The 23,571-nt window shown below is 41.5% G+C and overlaps 1 protein-coding gene across 2 annotated transcripts in view; it reads right to left on the bottom strand.

The window, feature by feature from the left end:
* Window positions 1-23,571, bottom strand: part of fig4a (FIG4 phosphoinositide 5-phosphatase a) — a 58,543-nt gene that overhangs the window by 8,604 nt on the left and 26,368 nt on the right. The window contains exons 14-22 of one of the 2 annotated variants that reach the window (XM_031727622.2): window positions 18,819-18,864; window positions 18,510-18,658; window positions 17,769-17,935; window positions 14,222-14,360; window positions 12,218-12,276; window positions 10,940-11,087; window positions 10,717-10,800; window positions 8,034-8,232; window positions 3,313-3,401 (exon numbers count right to left, since the gene is read on the bottom strand). In XM_031727622.2, coding sequence (XP_031583482.1) covers window positions 3,313-3,401; window positions 8,034-8,232; window positions 10,717-10,800; window positions 10,940-11,087; window positions 12,218-12,276; window positions 14,222-14,360; window positions 17,769-17,935; window positions 18,510-18,658; window positions 18,819-18,864 — 1,080 coding nt within the window. The remainder of the gene's footprint in view (window positions 1-3,312; window positions 3,402-8,033; window positions 8,233-10,716; window positions 10,801-10,939; window positions 11,088-12,217; window positions 12,277-14,221; window positions 14,361-17,768; window positions 17,936-18,509; window positions 18,659-18,818; window positions 18,865-23,571) is intronic. The other variant, XM_031727623.2, reaches the window with a different exon arrangement.

The following is a 23,571-nucleotide window of genomic DNA, read 5'->3' as shown; positions in this document are numbered from 1 at the left end:
CTGTTTTTTGTTTACATTTCTATATTTCATTTCTCTACAGAAGTGCTGAAAATTTTCATAAAATAGTCTAACCAAGGGCTTCACATAAGCATGACCCAGAATGTATTAGTAAGTAAATCTGATTGGCAGTTTCAAGTCAAGTAAATTAATGTTTTTTCGTGCTGCAAGTAGTTTCATCTACTTGGTGACAGAGTAAAAATAGGATGCCATGGGGTGTAGCTCAGAGGTCATCTACTGATTGCAAGGTTTGTTTGTTTGTGAATATTCGATAGAAAGGAGCATTGACCTGAATGTCAATAGAATGACTTCTTTAGACCTGAATGTCTAAAGAAATCCTCATTAACCCCAATTGTGCTTCTGTTGTTGACGCTAAAATAGTAAATTAGGATGCTAAACCTTTTCACTTTAACATTTTAGCAGTGCCTAGTCATCTTATGACTAGAATAAAACTAGGACAGCAACCTTCTTGCGACCAGAGCCGTTGAATGGAAGACTCCATTCACTCCAATGGACCATTTTTTCATTTTTATAGCAATAGCGGATCATTGAGTCTCACGGTAGTTCTGAAAGTTAGCAACAAATGCTAGCGGTGCCATAGAAATATAAGAGAACAGAAGTCTGAGATGCATTTGTAAAAGGTAGGAAGTTAAAAAAACTATTTGAAGGCTATGTGACCCACGTGAGAACCCCGAGCCCATCAATCGGGCACTGATTGTAGTATCAGTAACTAAAGTTTGAGGGTTTTGAATCATGATATCATGATTAAACACGTCCCCTAATGGGAGACAATCTGTCTCCAAACAATCACAGCTTGGACTGACTGCAGTCGCTCTCAGATTATCAAAGATTTGCAAATAATTATTGTTTAATATATACACACAGATGCAGATTATCACCATGGTACAATCCGTCTGAGCTAGTCTGTGCTGATGTTGGCTACTAGTCTCTTTGCAATGTGGGAGATGACTCAACTGCTTATATTCCTATATGAAAGCAAGGCTGCCGAGCACTTAAGTCTTTTTACAGTTAAATCGCCATCCTACAGCAACTACATCACTATTTGTTGAGGAATTCAGTAACTCGCAGACTGCAGATGCAAACATGACCCCTTTCAATTGCAAACTGATAGCAGAATGACAGAATATTCTCTCTGTCTTATTGGCATTTTATTGCCATCTTATTGCTGTCTTCATGTACCAAAACTTTGACTCTGAAGAAAAAAAAAACATTTCAGAGGCAAAGAGACTCCGAATAGCAATAATCGTGTCTCCAAACACAGTTTTTCTTAGTGTGACTGAAGCATTAATGGACTAATGGAAACATTTTCATTTCATTACGCAGTCCAGATTTGCAGCTTTTATCAAAATGACAATATTCATTTTTTTGCCATTTTATTCCATGTCTTTTCAATCTTTTAATATAAACACTAAATGAAATTAACAGCTGGGCAGTAAAAATTAGTGCCACAAAAATCAATTCACCCCCTCCCATAAAAATCTAAAATGTGGTTACGATTTCTTTCTTGAGAAACTGCAAGACAATTGTCACATTAAAATTTTAGACTTTTTGGACTTAAAAGGCCATTATTTCATAATTTTGTCTTACTAGCTATTGTGCAAAACTTTTATTATAAATATTATTTCTAATATTCATCTTAGAAATATACGATTTCTTTGGAATTCACAAATTTTGACCACCAAAATTTAATCTGTTCACCCCAACTCTAAGTGACAATGTAATGAATTTTTCTCCTTGTATTCCCATCATGTCCAGTTTACAAGACTGGCACTTCACAATGATATTCCTGATGCAATCTTTCCAGTTCGATGACACCACTACACTACAGTCCAAAAGGACACACTCGTTCAGTGTGAAAAAGTGCATTCTCATCAGCTCCAAATACTCAGCGCCTTGATGCACCTGCAGTGGGAGTTGTGGGATTAAAGAAATTATTTTACGGTTACCGTTCATAACCATCATCTTTATCATTGCATTAATTATCATTTCATCAAAGCATTTATTGAAGCTGTTGGCATAATGTTATAATTTGTATTACAGGTGTTATCATAATCACATATTAACATTTTTTATTACAGGTGCAGTTATAACCACTTTAAACCGTTGAGTTAAATCTATAATCTTAAATGCTTATATGCTGATTATATTGTTACAGTAAAAATAGTAGCTGAGCAAAGGCCTGAGTGTATTCAGCAACATGTTGCACTAGAGTTTACTTGACAACAGGTGACAGGAGAAGAAGTCCATGGGGACCTCAAAGGCCTGAGATCATCACCATATCTGGAAGAAGATGCTAGAGAGGGGAACTTCTGTGTCTGCATTTATCTCTTAAAATTGATTATTGTCTGTAAAAGAGGCAAATAATGTTCTTAAGATGCAAATTACGTGCTTGTAAACGCAAGAGGGGGCGTTATAATACCCTGATGATATAAGAGCAATTTGAAGTGTATTTCTGACGGAGATCTACAGCTGATGTTGCAGTGTTCATCTCCCCACGCTGCGTGTGGTCATTAAAATCATTGTTTGACCAACTCTTCTGAACTATGGTTGTTTTTGTTCTCATCCTCAATATTCTGAACACGCAACAGAGTATTTGGATGTGTGCTGGTGCTTTTGTCTTATTTTCATTTGCATTGTTTTTTTTTTTGCTTTCAGTGTCATTAAGAGGTTAGGATTCAGGCAATGAGGATGTAAAGATTTTTACTGGGAGTGACGGGGATGGACGAGATCAGATATGAGTACATCAGAGAGACAGCTCAGGTTGAGCAGTTTGGTGACAGAGTTAGAAAGAAAAGGCTGAGATGGTCTGGACATGTGCAGAGGAGGGATAGCAGATATAGTGTACAAAGCATGTTGAAAATGGAGCTGCCAAGCAGGAGGAAAAGAGGAAAACCTCAGAGGAGGTTCATGTATGTAGCGAAGGAGGACACACGGAGGGTGTGACAGAGGAGGATGCTAGAGATGGGGTGAGATAAAGGAAGATGATCCACTGCGGCAACCGCTAAAGGAAGCAGTCAAAAAAAGGAAGAGGTGATTAGGTTCAGGCAACGAAGCTACTTGGTATAGCAAAAGGTCTTTGACTGGGAAAAATAAAGATTACCCAGTTTGTTTAAATGTTATGTCAACAGGTTATTTGATGGATGGATGGCCATCTTTTAAATTTAAAGTAATATTGCTGAGATTGTGGGAGTGAAATTTTAGGCCAGTATCTATGATATGATGACTACTGAATATATGTTATTACATATTGTTATAGTTCTCATCCCTTGTATGTAATTAGTAGCTCAGATTTACCTTTGGTAAATGAGTAGGTCATCTTCAGAGGGAAACTCAGCCAGATTGAGTCCATAAGGCTCCTTTGCCATGTGGTGCTGAAAAACCTCCTGAAAATGTGAAGAGAGACACAAAAACATACTTACAAATGTGAATAAGATAAAAAAAAAAAAACATTAAAAAAACAGTTTACATAAAAGTTTAATCATGGCTTTTAAATGACTGCAAAAAAAAAAAAAAAAAAAAAAAAAGTAAGCTAGTCGATTTAAAACTATAAAACCATACAGACAAGGTCATCAGGTTCAGCTGCTTCTCCCCAACAGATTCAGTAATTAGGATGGCGCAAGGAGGTTAATCTTAGCAACTTCAAAAGTAATTTGATTGTTGGTGTCTGGTAAGGTGCTTTCATGTTCTTTCGTGCTTAGGGACGTGCCCTCCTGGGGATCTGTCACACAGTGTTCAGTGTCTGTTGGGATATAATAATCATAATAAACAGAGGATCATAATAAAAAGGTCAAACTGGTTCAAGCTGACAGATCGGAGAAGAATTAAACTGTGAGGCAACGGGGCATTAAGTTTAAAATGTGACACTTAATTAAAAAAAACTAAACAGAAACTTTAATCTAGAGAGAACTGTAAGGCTTAAAATACAATTAGAAACACTAATCATTAATTTATTGTAGTCTTTTCTTTACAATATAACACATATTAAGATGATTGTTGCTATCAAGTGGGGCTGTGTAAATATAAAAAAAATAGAATTGTAACCGAGTAATTTATTTTATTGATGAAACTGAAATCTGCCAAAGGAATCGAAAGGAAGGTGAAACAGCTGAAACGGTAGATGCAGCAGAATTGTGCAACACGTTTGGTAATCTTGATAAATAAATGATTAAAAAGTGGAAAACACAACTCATATCCTGTAAAACAGCGCTCCCCAACCCCCGGGCCTCGGACCGGTACCGGCCTGTGAGTCGTTTGGTACCGGGCCGCGAGAGTTGAGGCTCAGGTGTGAAATGTATGGTTTTCAGGGTTTTTATCGGTTTTCAGCGTTATTTTGTTATCGTTTTTATCGTTAACTCGGTTTTCCTGGGTCTTTTCACGTGTGTTATGAATAAATCTTCTTTTTTTCGGTACCGGTACTTGTTTTATTTTGTTGTATTTATCCGCGACACCTTAAAGGCCGGTCCATGAAAATATTGTCGGGCATAAACCGGTCCGTGAGGCAAAAAAGGTTGGGGACCGCTGCTGTAAAACATCTTTGTTCTCAAAATTTGAGTTCCAATCCAGCATCTGCTAGTTTTAGACCAGAGTAACATGTCAATATTTTAATGAGATTTAGCAGATATATCTGTATAACCTTCCTGATTATTCAAAATGTCCTATAAAAAAAAGCATTTTCTAGGCAAATTATGATTTGTGGGGGTGAATTTTTACATTTTACTCTGCCTATAGTCTCTACAGAAAAGGTAAAAGCCTGTTATGTAACAGCATATACAGGATTGGCATAAAAGGAGTCAGCTATGCCACCGTTCTCTCGCTTTTCTGACATTGCAGTAATATGCGCAACATAAAGCTTTCAATTTTCCCAGTAACTGTATTGATCTGAGCTGCAGGGAGGGGAGAATTACGCAGGGTGTTACCAGGACCATGTCCAGGAAAACAGCAGCTGTGAACACACACAAGATCACAATAATACACAGAACCCTGTTCAAAGACTACACGGGGATTCGCAAAACACTAACCGCACCATACACACCTACGTGCAGCACACAGGCGAGGGTGGTGTGCAGGCGCATATCTGCTTGTACAGCAACACACTGCAAATCTACCGAGCACATGCACGCTCAAATCGAGGTGGAATACCAAATGAGCATGTGTAATTACATGGTAAACGTAGTAATGATCCGATGTTTAAATATTTCAACAGTTGTGTGTTGTGCTGGCACCCTGGCAATCCATTCTCGGGGACAGGCTTGCAGGCAGCGACACGAGATGCATGAGAGTGACTGTGTGCGCCCAACACGTGAGCAAGCTGTCCAGCCCAAAATATTCATGACCAGCTCATTGCTCATGGCCACGAGAAGACAGGCAGGAAACCCAAGGAAAATACATCATAAATCAGGAGGAGAAATAGATGGATGGAGAAAGAGGGAGTGCCTCTGCTTTCAACTCTGAAAACCAAATGCCTTCAAGATATCTCTGCTTCTCGGTACCACTGCCCAGATAAATCAAGCAAAGGTGCTTTTTCTTTTTTGTTAGAACAGTGTTGTAGATTCAAAGCTTTGTGCTGCACATAAGACAATTAAATGAAAAATGTAGCAATGAGACTACCGATGAGACCTCAAGGACAACTGGGACTTTCTACAAGAGCAGTCTAAGGTGCCAAGACCTTTAGTGAATTATAAATCAGCAGTAAGACCAGGCTGAGACTCGTGTGAAGATTTCCTAAATCAATAACTAATCTAAATGACACAGATGCTGACATCCCTAGCTAACACACACACACACACACACACACACACACACACACACGCACACGCACACGCACGCACACGCACGCACACACAAAGGAGAGATGTCTTTATCACCATGCCATAAAACAATCACGTCTCTTCAGGAACATCACACTGTTAAGCCAACAGCCAACAAATCACATGAGAGTGTGGCAATATAATAACTCTGAAACCAACAGTTTACACATCACTGGGGCCTCCTTCATGCATGACAAAGGTAATTTCTTATAAACTGAGACATTTTAAGGGGATGTAGTTATCTGGTGCATCAGTCCTGTTGACACACTGACCTACTCTACCTGTGCTCATTAATGTGCTTCTTGGTCTCACTGTGCTTATAGGGAATCTGGGTCAAAACGTGCATCCAGTCCCCCCGGGACATGAAACAGATACCGATATAGACAGGACATGACAGAAGTTTGTTACTCCTAATATCTACACACATACGCAGATTTTACTGCATTTGATTAACTATACACTGATATGTCTGTTTGGAAAGTAGCAAAAGTGTTTATCAGAATCGCATATTGAGAATCTTTTTCAATGAAAACATTCCTTTTAGGCCTAAAAAGGTCTTACATGCAAGTCTACAGCTCTGCCTAATTTGGTATGCATGGATCTTGCCCAGTGTCAGCCAGGAGAGGCAGCAGCTGCCATCAGTCTTAGTTGGATACATGGTTAAGAAAATGGATGGATGAATGCATCTCTAAGAATATCCACTGCAAGCTCTACTCACTCTCAAATTCTCTTGCTACATGGTAGGACGACGCAGTACTTATCCGCAGTGATTAATGTCCTTAAATTCATCAATGCTGTGGTCACACTAAGGAACAGTGGTTAGAGACTTCAGCACGACCACAGTTATTGCGACTGTGTGCACTGAATTTGGAATTCATTGACTTTGAAATAGTTGTTTCACTGACATGGACCAGTCACTGAAACAGCCACGACTAGTTGCACTCAGCTATTGTCTTCTCATAGATTTGAGAAGAGAAATGCCTCCACAAATAATAATGTAGTTGCTTGATATAGGAATAAAACTAGAACACAACCTGTTGGCAACCAGCTGAGTCGAATTCCCTATTGCAAAGAGATGCGTTGCAGACGAGTTGCAATTGTGTTGTCTTTGTGTTTACAAATTATAAATTCAAATCATTTTCACACTATTACCAATTTGCCTGAGAGTGATTGCAGTTAAACTGACTCAGACTGACTTTTTGGAGACAGGTAGCCTCCCACCAGGTGACCTATGAAATCCATTAACAATCAAAAGTGCAACATACTCAACCTCTTGTTATTAGCTGGTTGCCACAACTACTTGCAGGCAAAAGAAATGCAGTGCAATCACTGGGTAAACAGATTCTTCCTCACTGCCTCTCCTATTTTTGTTTTTTAACTCTAGTGTGAGAATTTTAATGTGAGAATACTTTCAAAGCTAATTTGGACATTAAAATCAACCTTGGCAAGAAACCAAAAAAGAGAACTGAATCAGTCATCAAAAAATTAAGGCAAGCCGGAAACCCGCTGGTGACCTCTCATCACCTGATGTTCTAAAAGCAGCCAAAAATCCCAAAGCACATGCCCCACATTCTCACCCAAAGGGACCATCAAGGACATCAAAAAGGTTTACACACTATCACAATACACGTGCACAGAACCAGAAAAACCAAAATAAAAACAAACGGAACTATGCAGGATTTATTTGTTTCCTTTGAAAAGCAGAGTAGTAGCAGCAGTAGATTTGTAAGCAATAATACAACAGAGGAAACTGTGCAACAATCTCAATTCATTGCTTCAATGCATTAGAAGAAACACACACTATTTAGAGCCTCAGTTCTATCACTGACACTGATTAAGGTGACGTCTGCTCTTCCGTCTGACGTAAACCAAAACAAAGAACTAATTTCTTCTGGGAGACTTAAGGGAGGTGGGTGGGAGAGAACACAACCAGGGTGACATACTCATACTGGAACGCAAAATGCATTTGAGGCCTAAAATATAAGCAGTTAGCAACCCAGCCTAAACTGAGAATTGCTGGGAGGTCTTTAGACAACATAACATATCCTTGAATTATTAGAGGATATTACCTTGTTAAACAATTACACTCAGAAGTGAAATTATTTTTAATTTATTTAATAAGATCCACAAATTCAAATCTGATAGCTTCCTTTAATATATTTGGGGATTTGAATCTGCCTTGTTAGGACAGTGTTTGTGTGTTCATACCTCCTGGGTGCGACTACTCTCTCCAGACTCCGTTAGCAGTTTGATCGGTGTGGATCGTTGAGATACAGTCCCCTCATCCTCACGGTCCTCCTCGGAGTCATCCTCTGATGTGCTAGATATGGCCTCCTCACTCGGGGGAGGAGGTGCGCTAGCTGCAGTCTTCCTCTGGAGAACCGTCTCTTCTTTACTGCTCTTGCTGCTGCCAATATCCACACACATGCACACAGATCAACGTATGTATAAACACATACAACTATCGTTCATGTATTGTACATTTTACAGTTTAGTCAAGCAGCAGAATCCTGATTATTTTTATCATGTCTAATGAGTCATCAGATCAGAAATGGCACCATGTTCTTCCACAACATCTCCCTGCAGAAATGTGACTAAACATGTAACTGAAACAGACTTCATGGTTCCCAAAGGCTGTATGAGTTTGAGCCCATGATCTCTGTATACAGAGGATTCTGCAAATATTATCCCTCTGTGTTTTATACCTCTGTCAAGAACAGCTTGTGTGACTCACTTCAGAATCTGTTTGAGATCATTTGTGATCCATCTAAACTTCTTTCTCCCCTCTCCCAAGGGCCTGTTTGTTTAAACACAACCCATGTTTGCCCATTTTTGGATGTTCGCGTTTTAAAAATTAAGATGTCGACCACATCCAAAGAAAGTAAGTGAAATAAGTTGTATGTAGATGCTGTATGTAGATGCTGTTTGTAGACGGTTTCTTCCTTTTGTTTTCATTGTTTTTAGCTAGTGACAATGACTGAAGAAAGTGCAGGCCAGAAATGGAGATAATATAAAAACCAAAAATTGCAGATCTTAACAATAAACATGTAAGTTATAGCAATAATAGATATGCTGACAGATTTGCTGCCAATCAGCTCCTTGCTCTTCTACTCCAATGTAAAACAGCTGAGGAACTGGTCATGGCAAAGAGAACTGACCCTCAAAGCATGCCTCTACTTACTAGTAAATATAGTCATGCTATGAAACCTATGAGCTATGAAAGCAAAATGTGATTTCCTAAAAGACTGGTTATTATTAGTTTAGCCTCTGCTATGTCACAGGGGAGAAACAAACAACAACAACAACAAAACACCAAATGATTTCTTCTAAGATGTACTGATCAACCAGGAACCAGAAGATTTCAATCATTCTCAGCTCAGACTAATGACCACGCAATCATCCTAAACTATGAGCTAGTCCATTTTCAAGCACGCACTAAACACGTGGAAGCTCCTCAATGAGTGAAGACACACAGATCACTGAAGTAAACCGTGGAGAGGCCACTGTGAAAACGTTCAGAACGACAAGCCTAATGGGAAACTCACCCAGCTGAACAAGAACATTTTGTCTTAAGAGTGTCTTAATCTAAAGCTATCCAGAGCTCAGAGCCAGCCACAAGCGAACAGACAGACAACCATTCGCACTCACATTCACTCCCGCATTCATACCTATTGGTAATTTGGATTAATCAATTAACCTATCCCCACAAACTGCATGTCTTTGGACGGTGGGAGGAAGCCAGAGTACCCGGAGGGAACCCATGCAAACACGGGGAGAACATGCAAACGCCACACAGAAAGACCTGATGGTGGATGGCCTGATGGTGGAATTGAACTCAGGACCTTCTTGCTGTGCGGCAACAGTGCTAACCGCTGCGCCAACTTTATTCATCAGCTGATTATAATAAACATGCCTGAATTTGTAAAAAAAAAGTATAAAGACAGAAGCCAAAAAGCTTTTTGAACAATCAAACTGTTTGCAATGGTTCATAAGGTTATAAAATTAGACAAAGTGGCATTTAATCAATAAAAACATTAGAACACCGTTTTTCCACTAAAATAAGTAAATCAGGTAATCACTTTGGAAAAAGCAGAAAAATATCTGTAAATGCCAACAACAAGTATTTAATGCATTTTGATTCTTGGACTTATGGAAACACATTCTTCAAAAGGCACAACTTATTCGCACAAAGGAAACTTTTGTATCTATTAGGTTAGAAAGAAAAAAAAAGGTAAGTATGACAAAAAAAGTGTTTGTGACAGAGATTTCAATTTATAGAGGTTAGAGACACAGAGACCTGACCGCAATATTAGGAAGAAAACCTTGTAAAGCAGGTAAGAAAAAGCAGATATGAAGGATATGAAGTTATGAAACACAATTCATATTCACAGAAAAATGGCAACAGGTACACAGAGCAGCTTTTAGGGATGTAGATTAGCTTGTACAGGGAAAGCTATCTGAAGCACAGAACACAACTGGACTTCAATTGCATGCTTAAGCATGTAGATTGTAAGGCAAACGTCTGAGGCTAATATTCCTCAGACGATAGGCAGATAGGTAACATTTTAATTTCTATTTCTACAGCAAATCAAAAATAAGCATTTCATGTTTAAGGGTCTTGCTAATGTAGGGACAATGAAAAGCAAATGAGGATTTGCATTATCCTATTTTTTCCTGTGTGTGCATACATATTTTTTTGGAAAATATATTAATATATAAATGTTTTTTGAAACCAAAAAAATAGGGAAAAAATGTAACATTGCTTGTGGTTAAATAAAGCTATGTGCATGAGGGCACAGTGAGATGGGGCTGATTTATTTTTCATGTAAAAAATAAAAAGCTACCAGAAACAACACAAAGGTTGATGCATACATGGTAGTGCTACACTCACCCCAGCACTGATTTTCCCGTTTCCTCTGGCTTGCGCACTGTGAATGGGTTTGGATCCGCTCCCACTGTTTTGGGCATAAATTCCCTTTATGATCAGAAAATAGCAGAAAATCTATTAGTCGACATCCTGCATAACAAAAACAGCTAATAAACTCAGAATACACTGTTTATTAGAGACATGTTTCACTACCAAAATCATTGTCTTTGTATGTGTGTATATCCACCTTGCAGAGTTGGTCATGGCAATGCAGAACGTGTCATCGAAGGAGGTAAGTTCATACGGTTTGAAGAATTCCGTGTAAATGTCAATACTCTCGTCCAACTGGTTCATTCTCTTCACTTTGACCTTCTTCATATTTTCCTCACAGGGAACTGCATCCAAACAGGAACAGAGAAAAATAATATTAATATTTATAACAATTACAACCGCTTCACCCACACACTTTCAACACAAAAATACACTATATCGCCAAAAGGATTTGCTCATTTGCCATCATACGCCTGTGAATTGAATAACATCCCATTCTTAATCCACAGGGTTTAATATGATATGACATCAGCCCACCCTTCTTCCACAAGGTTTTGGAGTGTGTTTATGGGAATTTTTTGCCATTTTTCCAGAAGCACATTTGTGAGGTCAAACACTAGAGTTGGATTAGAAGGCTTGGCTCGGATTCTCCACTCTAATTTATCCCAAAGGTGTTCTATCGGGATTAGGCCAGACACCTCGAGTTCTTCAACACCTATCTTGTTAGTCAGTGTTTTAATCAACCTTGCTTTGCACTCTGATACACAGCTATCTTTGAACAGGAAGGCGTCATCTCCAAACTGTTCTCACAAAGATGAGAGCATCAAGTTTTCCAAAATGTCTTGGTTTGAACCATTAAGAGTTTCCTTTCACTGGAACTAAGGGACTGAGCCCAACTCCTGAAAAACAACCCCACACCATAATCCCCCCTCCATCAAACTTTAAACTTGGCACAATAGAGTCAGGCAGATCATGTTCTCATGGCAATCACCAAACCCGGACTCGTCCATCAGATTGCCAGACAGAGAAGATTCATCACTCCAGAGAACTTGGGACTTGCTGCACAGGTGGCATATTATCACGGTACCCCTGGAATTCGACGAGCTCATGAGAGCAACCCATTCTTTCACAAATGTTTGTAGAAGCAGTATGCATGCCTAGGTGGTTGATTTTTACACCTGTGGCCATGGAAGTGTTTGGAAGGCCTGATTTCAATGATTTGGCAATATAATGTATATTTAAACATGTCAGTTACAACATCAGTATGAATTTTGTTGAATCCCTAGATTGGTCTGCAGAGTTATTTTGCATTTATTTTTTACCAACAATAATTACCACCAAATACACAGTTCCTGCTATGCTGAGGAATATGGTAAGCAATGACAGACAAAGCCATTGATGGTTGGTCATTCGAATCAGTTTCATAAATGGTTCTGTTTCTTACTATTAAAACCATTAAATTCATTGACAATACCTTCATCATAGGGGACAGGAAGGTAGGACAGGACTCCCTCTGACCACCAGAGTGTATAGCTACAAACAAATAAGATACACAGCATTAAAATATTAAAACTTTTGAGAAGTTGAAGCGCAATCTAAAATCTGAATTAGTCTCTTCTGGGACTTAACCTACATTTGGAAAATTGGCTTGGCTGGACCACCTAGACTTTTATTCAATGTGAGCAATTTGAGCGAACGCTCTTACGATGATCTGGTTTAGCGTGCGATGTGCTTCTTACTCCTCTTTGAGAGGAAAAGTGCAAAGTGTGGAAGCTGAATTGAATTTAGCTGCAGCCATGCTAATTTCTTGGAATAATGACTGAGCTACTTTGGCCCATTGTGGCGACACAAACTCGTGGCCTGAAAAAGAAAATTGGGTCTGCTTTTATGTAAGCATGAAGACAATATGAAACAACCAGAGTGAATACACTCTCACACTTATGCACGTAAATAAAAAGCACAAAATCACTCTGGGTCAAAACATGAAGTGAATTGCAGTCATTACTGGATCATGACTAGGACAGACCAATTGATAAACTGACATTGTGAAATTTGTAGGACATCAGCTTGAACAGATAACACCTGCATGAACAAACAACAGGTTATAGAGACGTGTCATAAGGACATGCTTATGTACCACATGGTGGTTCTAAGAAGACACAAAATAAACAATCGACCACATAAACAGAAATACAAGGAAAAAAGATTATTGATATTTTCTTAGTATGTAGCCCTGTCTTATCATGTATTCAATTATATTTAATAAAATCTCACATAAAAGGATTTCAGATTTCACAGAAGCGATCATATACTCCCCAATAAAATGCCTAACCTATCAGTACCTCGAGACAAACTGACAGCAACAACTGTTATATTCTATCTTAAAGATCAGATTTGATCTTACAATAGAAATTATATCATATCCAGATTCTACAGACATCAGTGCCAGTGTTAAATTGCCACTACGATAATTACAAGGACAGTAAATTACTGTGTTAAGACTGTTCTCCATGAGATCAGTGAGCATGGTCGTGGAGCAGCCAGATCCTCACATCTCAAAATATGCATTAAAAAATGGCAACGTATTTAAAATCGAATGGATATTTTGTCAAAACACACACACACACACACACACACACACACACACACACACACACACACACACACACACACACACACACACACACACACACACACACACACACACACACACACACACACACACACACACACACACACACACACACACACACACACACACACACACACACACACACACACACACACACACACACACACACACACACACACACACACACGTTCCTCTTTGCAGGGGTTTTGGATTTCTGGATTTTGAGCATACCTCATTTAATGTTTGGGTTGCGTCTTATAAGAAAGTACTGTGTAAGAGCTTCACAGGTGAAAGCTACCAAAATAAATAAATAAATAAATAAATAAATAAATAAAATTGGTCAATTTTTTTGACCGTCAAAGTCTGAAGCAACTACAATCTAATAGTAAAGTGTGTAGTCTCAAAATTCTGTGTTGTTTTTTCTCACTTTGCACTGATTTTTGCACATATGCTGTGAAAACAATAAAGATTTGTTCTTAATTTGCCTGTGTTTCTCTGGATCTCCTTCCTTAAGTTTAGCATTCCTGTGCTTTCACAACCAATGCATAAGATACCAATTTGCACATAGACACTGGTGTAAAAGCATAAAGCTCAACCCAGTAGGAAACATATAGCTGCATATAATTAACCCTTCAGGATCAAAGCTCTGCAATTCTTGTCCAGCTCAAGAAAAAGCTCAACGTTTTGCACACTTGGATGTGCAAAAAGTGTGCAATCCAAATCCTATAAAAATCCACCAACATTTGAATGAACAAGTTCAATATTGAAGACCGAGAAATAAACTCTGTGTTTATGCAAAGCAAGCACAGTAATCTTTTGGTTGGTGTATTTAGGGTTATCCGTTACCTCCGTCTGTCTTGGGGGATGGCCATGGTGCTCGTCTGATGCAGATATAAGTCTGTGGGAAGCTCCCAAAGGTGCGGCTTAGCCTCTGATGGCTGGTAAACTTGGAGGAACAAGTTGATTGCATCTTGTCTGTCGGCATCTGGAGGAGAGAGATGGACACATGAATAGCAAAAAAAAACCCCAAAACTGTAAAACAAACTGTAAAGGTTATGATGATATAAATGGTCCATCAAGAGACGTGATTATACACGATCTGAACTCTTTTAGGCAAGCTTTCCTGTCATTTCTTTAAGTAGTCTTCAGAAATATTTATATTTACACACACACACACTAGTGTCCTCAATTTTTTAAGGACACAATGCAAAAGTACCATTTTATGTTTGTCAAACTATGTTATCTTTGGCATTTTTTGTAGATTCAAAAAAAGAACTGAAAAAAAAATGAAAAGGTTTAGTGTAGACACTGAGTCATCTGTTGAGTTAGTGCCTTTCTATGCTTAAATAATTCATATTATTCAGGTTAGTGTTAAGTGGCTTTAAAAAAAACATTGAGGTACAATAACTGTACTTAAAATGACCGAAAAAGCAACCAATGGCAAAAGATAAACCTTCAAAAAACTTCAAACCCTGGAAAACTACTGATGTAGATGACTTAAAAAAAATACTGCTTGAAAAAAGTCTTGAAGTCACTAAAGCCCAGAGATGCTCAGAAAGAGGCAAGCCAAATAATGTGCATACTTTAAATTGAATCTTTTTAATCAAGTACCATTTTATATATTTAGACGTATATATATATATTTAGAATTTCGAGTCCACAGTTGTTGAAAAAAACAAAAAAAAAAAAAAGAACAAGAAAAAAAATGTTAGTTTTTAAGTTACTGTGGTTCCTATGCAGGAGAGTACAGTTCAAAAGTGAATGTGAAGTAAACTTAATTTGGAATTAAGCCTGATTTACCATATTGGCAAACTACACCAGCTCTTCACTGTGAGCAGCATTAATAATATTTAAGTTAATGAATTAACATCTAAGTAACGCTGACTTGTACATACATCATAGCAGTAAAAACTCTTGTAACAACTGCACTACAACATTTTGGCTACGAGTGTGTGCTTAGATAATCTCTGTGAGCGTTTGTGTGCTCAGCATGTGGCACGTGCTTTGTACATTTGCCTGGCTTAGTGCCATTTAATTCACCCTCCCCAACTACAGTATGAAGCCACGTGCATGCTGCCCCAACAGTCACGTTAGGTAATTAGAAACTAAACTGGGTTTTATTACAGCCCACCACCAAGACTGTTCTCCAATTATGTTTTTTTCCCTGAGATTTATCTCGTGTATCACATGATACAAGTTACTGGTGATCTTTCAACATAATATACACGTGCAACCATTGTGAATGAAAGGAAGGAGGAATATAATTTGACATCATGTCTGTTAATTGTCTTAATAAGCATATGAGGTCACACTGCATCTACCAATTAAAAGGCTGCACAGGATATGGAAGCTTACACTACATGATTCTGTGTATAAAATTGATCTGTCATTCAAGGGGAAGCTGTTACAGTGCTTGACTATGATATAAAATTATATGTCATTTACCTCATAGGAAGTAGTGTCTTATAATTTTATTCTACTGTATTTATTTTAATTCCCCATATACATAATAAAAATATATACAACATGCATATGCACATGTGAGTACCATTAATTGGAGAACTTATTATGGAAGGATTATGGTTTTAACATCTACCGGGTGTTCTTTTTTAGAAATTACTGAGCAACATAAGACTGGAATTACCCTTGTCCAATTTTGCAGAAACTAGTCTAAAAGGGCATGGAAAACATGACCACGGGAAAATCTGTGAAAATTGCTGTGCCCTTGTAAAGGGCAAGTTGACAGAACAAACCAGCCAGTCCTCAGACTACAAAGCATTTTGGCTAATTTGTCCTTATATAGTCTTCTTAAGTGCCAACAGGTGGTTAATCATATTACCTGATACAGGTCATCACACTCCCGTTCGAGTGTGATGGTCTCTGGCTGTCTGTGCTGCTGGATTATATGAGCTTCTTTTTTAAAATTCTGAATACACGCTACTCTCAGGAACCAACTACTGATTGAATTTCTCAAAACTAAATCAAGAGCAAAGCATCAAAAACAAGGTCGATGTTGTAGGTCAAGTAGTGCAGTTCTGTTAATCAAGGTTTAAGACACAGTACACAGTCTTCTTCTTCACTCCTGGAACACTCACTGGTGTACTGTGAAAACACCTTTGTAAACCCATTAAGATTTCTAGATACACTGATTGTAACCACGCACTAGGGTCTCATTTAAAATGATTAAAAATCGGAATTGCGGACATTGCAAAGCCACATTTATCAGTAACTGCTGGGTAATTATGTCATGTCTACAAATTGGCTGCAATCAAAAAAATATCTGCAATTAACAATATTAGAAATCACATCCCCATAAAATACAGTCATGCGCAGAAAAAAGGGGTTTAGCAAAGGTAAATGTGAAGTAACTGCCTTTTTTTTTCCTGAGGAATTTTGACCCACCTGTTTTTACCATGTTCCCACAGTTCATTGAGCTTTGCAGGCATGTATTTGTGTGCAGGTCTCTCAAGGTCTTGTCCCGGCATTTCAGCAGTGCTGATGTTCTGGACTGACACCTTGTTGCTGCAGTCTTTAAGGTACTGAATTGTATATTTGAAGCTGATCATTATCCTGTTGCATGAGCCAATTTTAGCCAAGCTTTAGCTGTCAGACAGATGTCCTCATATTTGACTCTAGAATCGCTTAGTATGCAAAGGAGTTCATGTTTGGCTCAATGACTGTAAGGTGCTTCGGTCATGCGGCTGCAAAACAAACCCAAATGTTCTTGCATCCACCACTGTCCTGACAGTTGGTATGAGGTGTTTGAATTTTGCCAAACATGCCTCTGTGCATTATGCTCTCGTCTGTACAAAACACATTGTTCCAGAAGTCTTGTGATTTGTGCAGATGCAACTTTGCAAACATAAGCCATTTTTGATTTTGTTTTTTAGAGAGACATTACTTTTCCCCAACAACCCTTTCAAACAAACCATGTCTGTTCATTTTCTTTTTAATTGTGATGTCATGAACTTTGATATTTAACATGCTAACATATGGCTTTACAGTCACCAATTCTTTGACTTGGTGCAGTTTCTCTGAGTATTGCACAGTCTGGCTTTAGGGTGAATTTGTTAAGTTGTCTGTTGCTGGGAAGATTGGCGACTATCTTGAGTGATTTTCACTTCTGAACAAACTTTCTCACAGAAAGTTTTGTGAGCTGATTCACATTTGTCCGATGTTCTGCTCAAGCAAAGGGAGAAATGTTTGCTTATATGTAATTATAGAGTCTCGATTTCTTCATACTGCACATTGCCTGAATTCACTGCATGAGTGTAAACTACACATGCATGCACAGGCTGAGCCCGTTTCTATGGAAACCTGGAACATAACTAAAAGTAGATTCTGTTTAATACGGAGCATAGCTGAGGATGGAAGGAACTAGTGTAGTACACACCTGAGAAAGCATTGCTGTAGTACCGTGACAGCGTTTGCATGATATCTTTGGAGTGCTGTGTCCAGGGTGCAATCTTGCGGTAAGTCTTGACCCTGTGCACAAGCTGAGAGCCCCCGTACTGCAGTGACAGAGTGTCTCCATGGTCTTCATACAACTCCTCAAACAACCTGAACAGCACAAAAGAAAAAATGTCATCAATTCGCATATAAAACTGTGATTCTTTTATTATTTTGGTGATCTGGACTTTTGGAGGATTATTTTTTGGAAAAAAAAAAAGGTAAAAAAAATAAATAAATAATAATCTGAAATTAAAAATACCTCAAATGATTGGGTCTGTATTTTGTGCTTGTTTCTTTGTATGTGTGCAACAGTGATTAACTACTAGAGAGCTATGAGTCATATTAAGTGGTGTTAATGTGCTGTTCTAACAGCTTTCACGTTGCTTGTAAGAACGCTTTCAGTTCAAGCATGTGACAGATTCTTGTTCTCCTTGATGTACCGACTGTGGCTCATGCTGTGTTCAGATGGAAAAAACTGAGCCTTAAGTGGCAGTTTCAAGTAAAAGTGGACAGAGACACACACTACTGACTAATGTTTGCGAATACTGAATTTAGAGCAGCAAACTTTGGGATAAAAGGTTGGAATAACTGCCATATTTGCATCTGCCAAAAGGATTCCAAATAAATGAAAAAGATAAAGTTTAGCGTGGATTAGATTTTCAGGCAGCTATATGAACTTTACCTCACGCAGTCAGTATCAAACTGGAGCTTGGGCTTGTCAATCATTCCCAGCGCATAAAGCTGATAAGCCAGAGCGCACTTGCCCACCATGAACTGGGCAGTATTGGTCCGGTCAAGACAATCCACACAGTTGGTCCGCAACACACCAGTCTACACATCAAGCAACAAGAGGAAAACAGCTGACTTTACAAACTACAGCCTATTAACTCAGTAGTAGTAACCATTATGATGATGACAAACAGGCAAGCCTTTTTTTTTTAAAAACCCATACATTTTTACAATTGTGTGCAAAAAGTTGCAAAAGACCTACCTGCAGTCGCCCAGTGGATGTTATGTGTCCACCTACATCTCCCCACCTGTAAAAATGTTAATTTACTGAAGTCAATAAACAAATGGAAACAAACCGAACACGTACATTGCAATACTATTCTTCTGCAAGAACATTTTCTAATTTATTCCGGCTTCAGTATGATGAAACTGCGATGATAACTGTCATCACAGTGACTCTCACCATTATGAGGATGAACATAATGGAATGGGTGCAGACACAGCAAAGGCACCCTGACACAATGAACCCCCATCAGGAGTGCAAGTACAGAAGAAAATGTTCAGCAGACAAATTGTAATACCCAGAGATGGTAAATTGTAAATGGCCTGTATTTATATAGCGCTTTAATAGTCCCTAAGGACCCCAAAGCACTTTACACATCCAGTCATCCACACACTGGTGATGGCAAGCTACATTGTAGCCACAGCGTTTGGGGCGCACTGACAGAGGCGAGGCTGCCGGACACTGGCGCCACCGGGCCCTCTGACCACCACCAGTAGGCAACAGGTGAAGTGTCTTGCCCAAGGACACAACGACCGAGACTGTTGGAATCGGGGCTCGAACCGGCAACCTTCCGATTACAAGGCGAACTCCCAACTCTTGAGCCACGATTGCCCAGAGATGAAAAGTGGAAGTCATGTTCACATTTACACTGCTGTAGTACTTTCTGTGCAAAACCAAGCAAAGTTATACTGACCCCTAGGAAAAAAAAAAAGTTACAGTATGCTTAAAATTTAGGAAAAAAAGAGATTAATTCTCGGTTATTTTGTTAACGTGAAGTCAGAAAGAGGCAAGCAACTAGAGTGCTAGTTGCTAATAGTTTTTGTTTTTTTTACATGAATGTTAATAAACAGGACACCAATCTACTGATTAGTGAACTTGTTAGTAGGTAGATATTGTGTTACTTGGTGCCAAGCTGAACCATCCAGTAGCTGGCCGTTTCTTTACACTTCACTGTGTAGACTCTACACAGTGAAGTGTAAAGAAACGGTCTACACTGTAGACCTTGCTAGTACCAGTTTAGACCCTCTTTTGCTTTCAGAACTGCCTTAATTCTTCATGGTTTCATAGATTTAACAGGGTCGTGGAAACATTCCTCAGAGATTTTGGTCAATATTGACACGATAACTTCACACGATTGCTGCAGATCTGTCTGCTGTACATCCATTATGCAAATCTCCCACCACATCCCAAATGTACTCTTTCAGACGACGAAGATCTGGTGACTGTGGAAGCCACCTGAGTACAGTGAACTCACTGCCATAATTAAGAAACCAATTTGAGATGGTCTGAGCTCTGTGACATGGTGCATTATCCTGCTGACAGCAAATATGTACACTGTAATTATAAAGGGATGGACATGGTCAGCAAAAATATTCAGGCAGACTGTGGGATTTAAACAATGCTCTAAATCACTTTTCTTCCCCAGTCATGATGCTCATTTTAAACATCATGACTAGGGGATGTATTGAGTCACATTATTTGTTACACCTGTTCAACTCAAAGTGGCCACTAAGTTTAAATATAAACTCTAATATTCCATCCATCCATCCATCCTCATCCGCTTTATCCGAAGTCGGGTCGCGGGGGCAGCAGCCTAAGCAGAGAAGCCCAGACCTCCCTCTCCCCAGCCACCTCCTCCAGCTCATCCGGGGGAACACCAAGGCGTTCCCAGGCCAGCCGAGAGATATAATCTCTCCAGCGCGTCCTGGGTCTGCCCTGGGCCTCCTCCGGTGGGACATGCCCGAACACCTCACCCAGGAGGCGCCCAGGGGCATCCTTGTCAGATGCCCGAACCACCTCAACTGGCTCCTTTCGATGTGGAGGAGCAGCGGCTCTACTCTGAGCCCCTCCCGGATGGCCGAACTTCTCACCCTATCTCTAAGGGAGAGGCCAGCCACCCTTCGGAGGAAGCTCATTTCTGCCGCTTGTATCCGCGATCTCGTTCTTCTTCGGTCACTACCCACAGCTCGTGGCCATAGGTGAGGGTCGGGACGTAGATCGACCGGTAAATTGAGAGCTTCGCTTTTACACTCAGCTCCCTCTTCACCACGACGGACCGGTGCAGCGTCCGCATCACTGCAGCCGCAGCACCAATCCGTCTGTCGATCTCCGGCTCCCTTCTCCCATCACTCGCGAACAAGACCCCGAGATACTTGAACTCCTCCACTTGGGGCAGGAACTCATCCCCGACCCGGAGTGGGCACTCCACCCTTTTCCGGCTGAGAACCATGGCCTCAGATTTGGAGGTGCTGATCCTCATTCCTGCTGCTTCACACTCGGCTGCGAACTGTTCCAGTGCGAGCTGGAGGCCCCCACCGATGAAGCCATCAGAACCACATCATCCGCAAAAGCAGAGATGAGATTCTGAGGCCACCAAGTGGAAGCCCTCCGCCACTTGGCTGCGCCTAGAAATCCTGTCCATAAAATTATGAACAGAATCGGTGATAAAGGGCAGCCCTGGCGGAGCCCATCACCCACCGGAAACAAGTCCGACTTATTGCCGGCAATGCGAACCAAACTCTTACAACGGTTGTATAGGGATCGAATGGCCCGTAGCAGTGGGCCAGACACCCCATACTCCCGCAACACCTCCCACAGGACACCCGAGGGACACGGTCGAATGCCTTCTCCAAGTCCACAAAACACATGTAGACTGGTTGGGCAAACTCCCATGCACCCTCAAGTATCCTCGAGAGGATAAAGAGCTGGTCCAGTGTTCCGCGACCAGGACGAAAACCGCATTGTTCCTCCTGTATCCGAGGTTCGACTAACGGACGAACTCTCCTTTCCAGCACCCTGGCATAGACTTTCCCAGGGAGGCTGAGGAGTGTGATCCCCCTGTAGTTGGAACACACCCTCCGGTCTCCCCTCTTAAAGATGGGGACCACCACCCGGTCTGCCAGTCCAGGGTACTGCCCCTGATCTCCACGCAACATTGTAGAGGCATGTCAACCAGGACAGCCCTACAACGTCCAGAGCCTTCAGGAACTCGGGGCGGACCTCATCAACACCAGGGGCTCTGCCACCGAGGAGTTGTTTAACTGCCTCAGTGACCTCGACCCCAGAAACTGGCGGGTCATTCCCCTCATCCCCAGACTCTGCTTCCTCCTCGGAAGACGTGTCAGTGGGATTAAGGAGGTCCTCGAAGTATTCCTTCCACCGCCTGACAATTTTCTCAGTCGACGCCAGCAGCGCACCGCCAGCACTATACACAGTGCAGGTAGAGCACCGCTTTCCCCTCCTGAGACGCCTGACGGTTTGCCAGAATCTCTTCGAGGCAGTCCGAAAGTCTTTTTCCATGGCCTCTCCGAACTCCTCCCACACCCGAAGTTTTTGCTTCAGCCACTGCCCGAGCCGCATTCCGCTTGGCCTGTCGATACCTGTCAGCTGCCTCTGGAGTCCCACAGGCTAACCAAGCCCGATGGGACTCCTTCTTCAGCCTGGTGGCTCCCTTCACCTCTGGTGTCCACCATTTGGTTCGGGATTACCACCACGGCAGGCACCAACCACCTTGCGGCCGCAGCTCAATGCAGCAACCCGGCAATGGAGACGCTGAACATGGTCCATTCGGACTCAATGTCCCCCGTCTCCCTCGGAATGTTGTTGAAGCTCTGCCGGAGGTGTGCGTTGAAGATCTCGCGGACTGGGGCCTCTGCTAGACGTTCCCAGCACACCCTCACCACAGCGTTTAGGTGCACCGGGTCTGTCCAGCGTCCTCCCCGCCACCTGATCCAACTCACCACCAGGTGGTGATCAGTTGACAGCTCAGCCCCTCTCTTTACCCGAAAGTGTCCAGAACATATGGTCGCAAGTCTGGTGATACGATTACAAAATCGATCATCGACCTGCGGCCTAGAGCATCCTGGTGCCACGTGCACTTATGGACACTCTTATGTTCGAACAAGGTGTTCGTTATGGCCAAACTGTGATTTGCACAGAAGTCCAATAACAAAACACCACTCGGGTTCAGATCAGGAGGCCGTTCCTCCCAATCACGCCCCTCCAGGTCTCGCTGTCGTTACCACGTGAGCATTGAAGTCTCCCAGTAGGACAACAGAGTCTCCAGGTGGGGCACCTTCCAGCACCCCCAGGGACTCTAAGAAGGCTGGGTACTCTGAACTGCTACTCGGCGCATAAGCGCAGATGACAGTCAGGACCCGCTCCCCGACCCTGAGGCGCAGGGAACAAACCCTCTCATCCACTGGGAAAAACCCCAACGCATCGGCAGCAAGCCGGGGATATTAGAATACCCACCCCAGCCCGCCGCCTCTCACCAGGGGCAACTCCAGACTGAGACAGAGTCCAGCCCCTCTCCAGGAGACTAGTTCCAGAGCCCAAGCCATGCGTGAGGTGAGCCCGACTATATCTAGCCGGTACTTCTCAACCTCACGCACTAACTCAGGCTCCTTCCCCACCAGAGAGGTGACATTCCATGTCCCTATTGCCAGTCTTGGCAGCCGGGATCGGTCCGCCAGGGGGCCTCCGCTCCTGGCCGCCGCCCGACACACATTGCACCCGACCCCTATGGCGCCTCCTGCGGGTGGTGGGCCTGCGGGAGGATGGGCCCATGTCTCCTCTTCGGCTGTGCCCGGCCGGGCCCCATGGACCAAGGCCCGCCACCAGACGCCTCGCCCTCGGGCACCCTCCCGGGCCTGGCTCAGGGCGGGGCCCCGTAACCCTATCCCGGCAGGGTAAACTGTTCCCTCGATGTTCTTTTCATACGGGTCTTCTG

The sequence above is a fragment of the Oreochromis aureus genome, linkage group 15 (genome assembly GCF_013358895.1).
Source record: "Oreochromis aureus strain Israel breed Guangdong linkage group 15, ZZ_aureus, whole genome shotgun sequence".
NCBI lineage: Eukaryota > Metazoa > Chordata > Actinopteri > Cichliformes > Cichlidae > Oreochromis > Oreochromis aureus.
The sequence above is the reverse complement of the archived record's forward strand: the minus strand, read 5'-3'. Positions and strand labels throughout refer to the sequence as shown.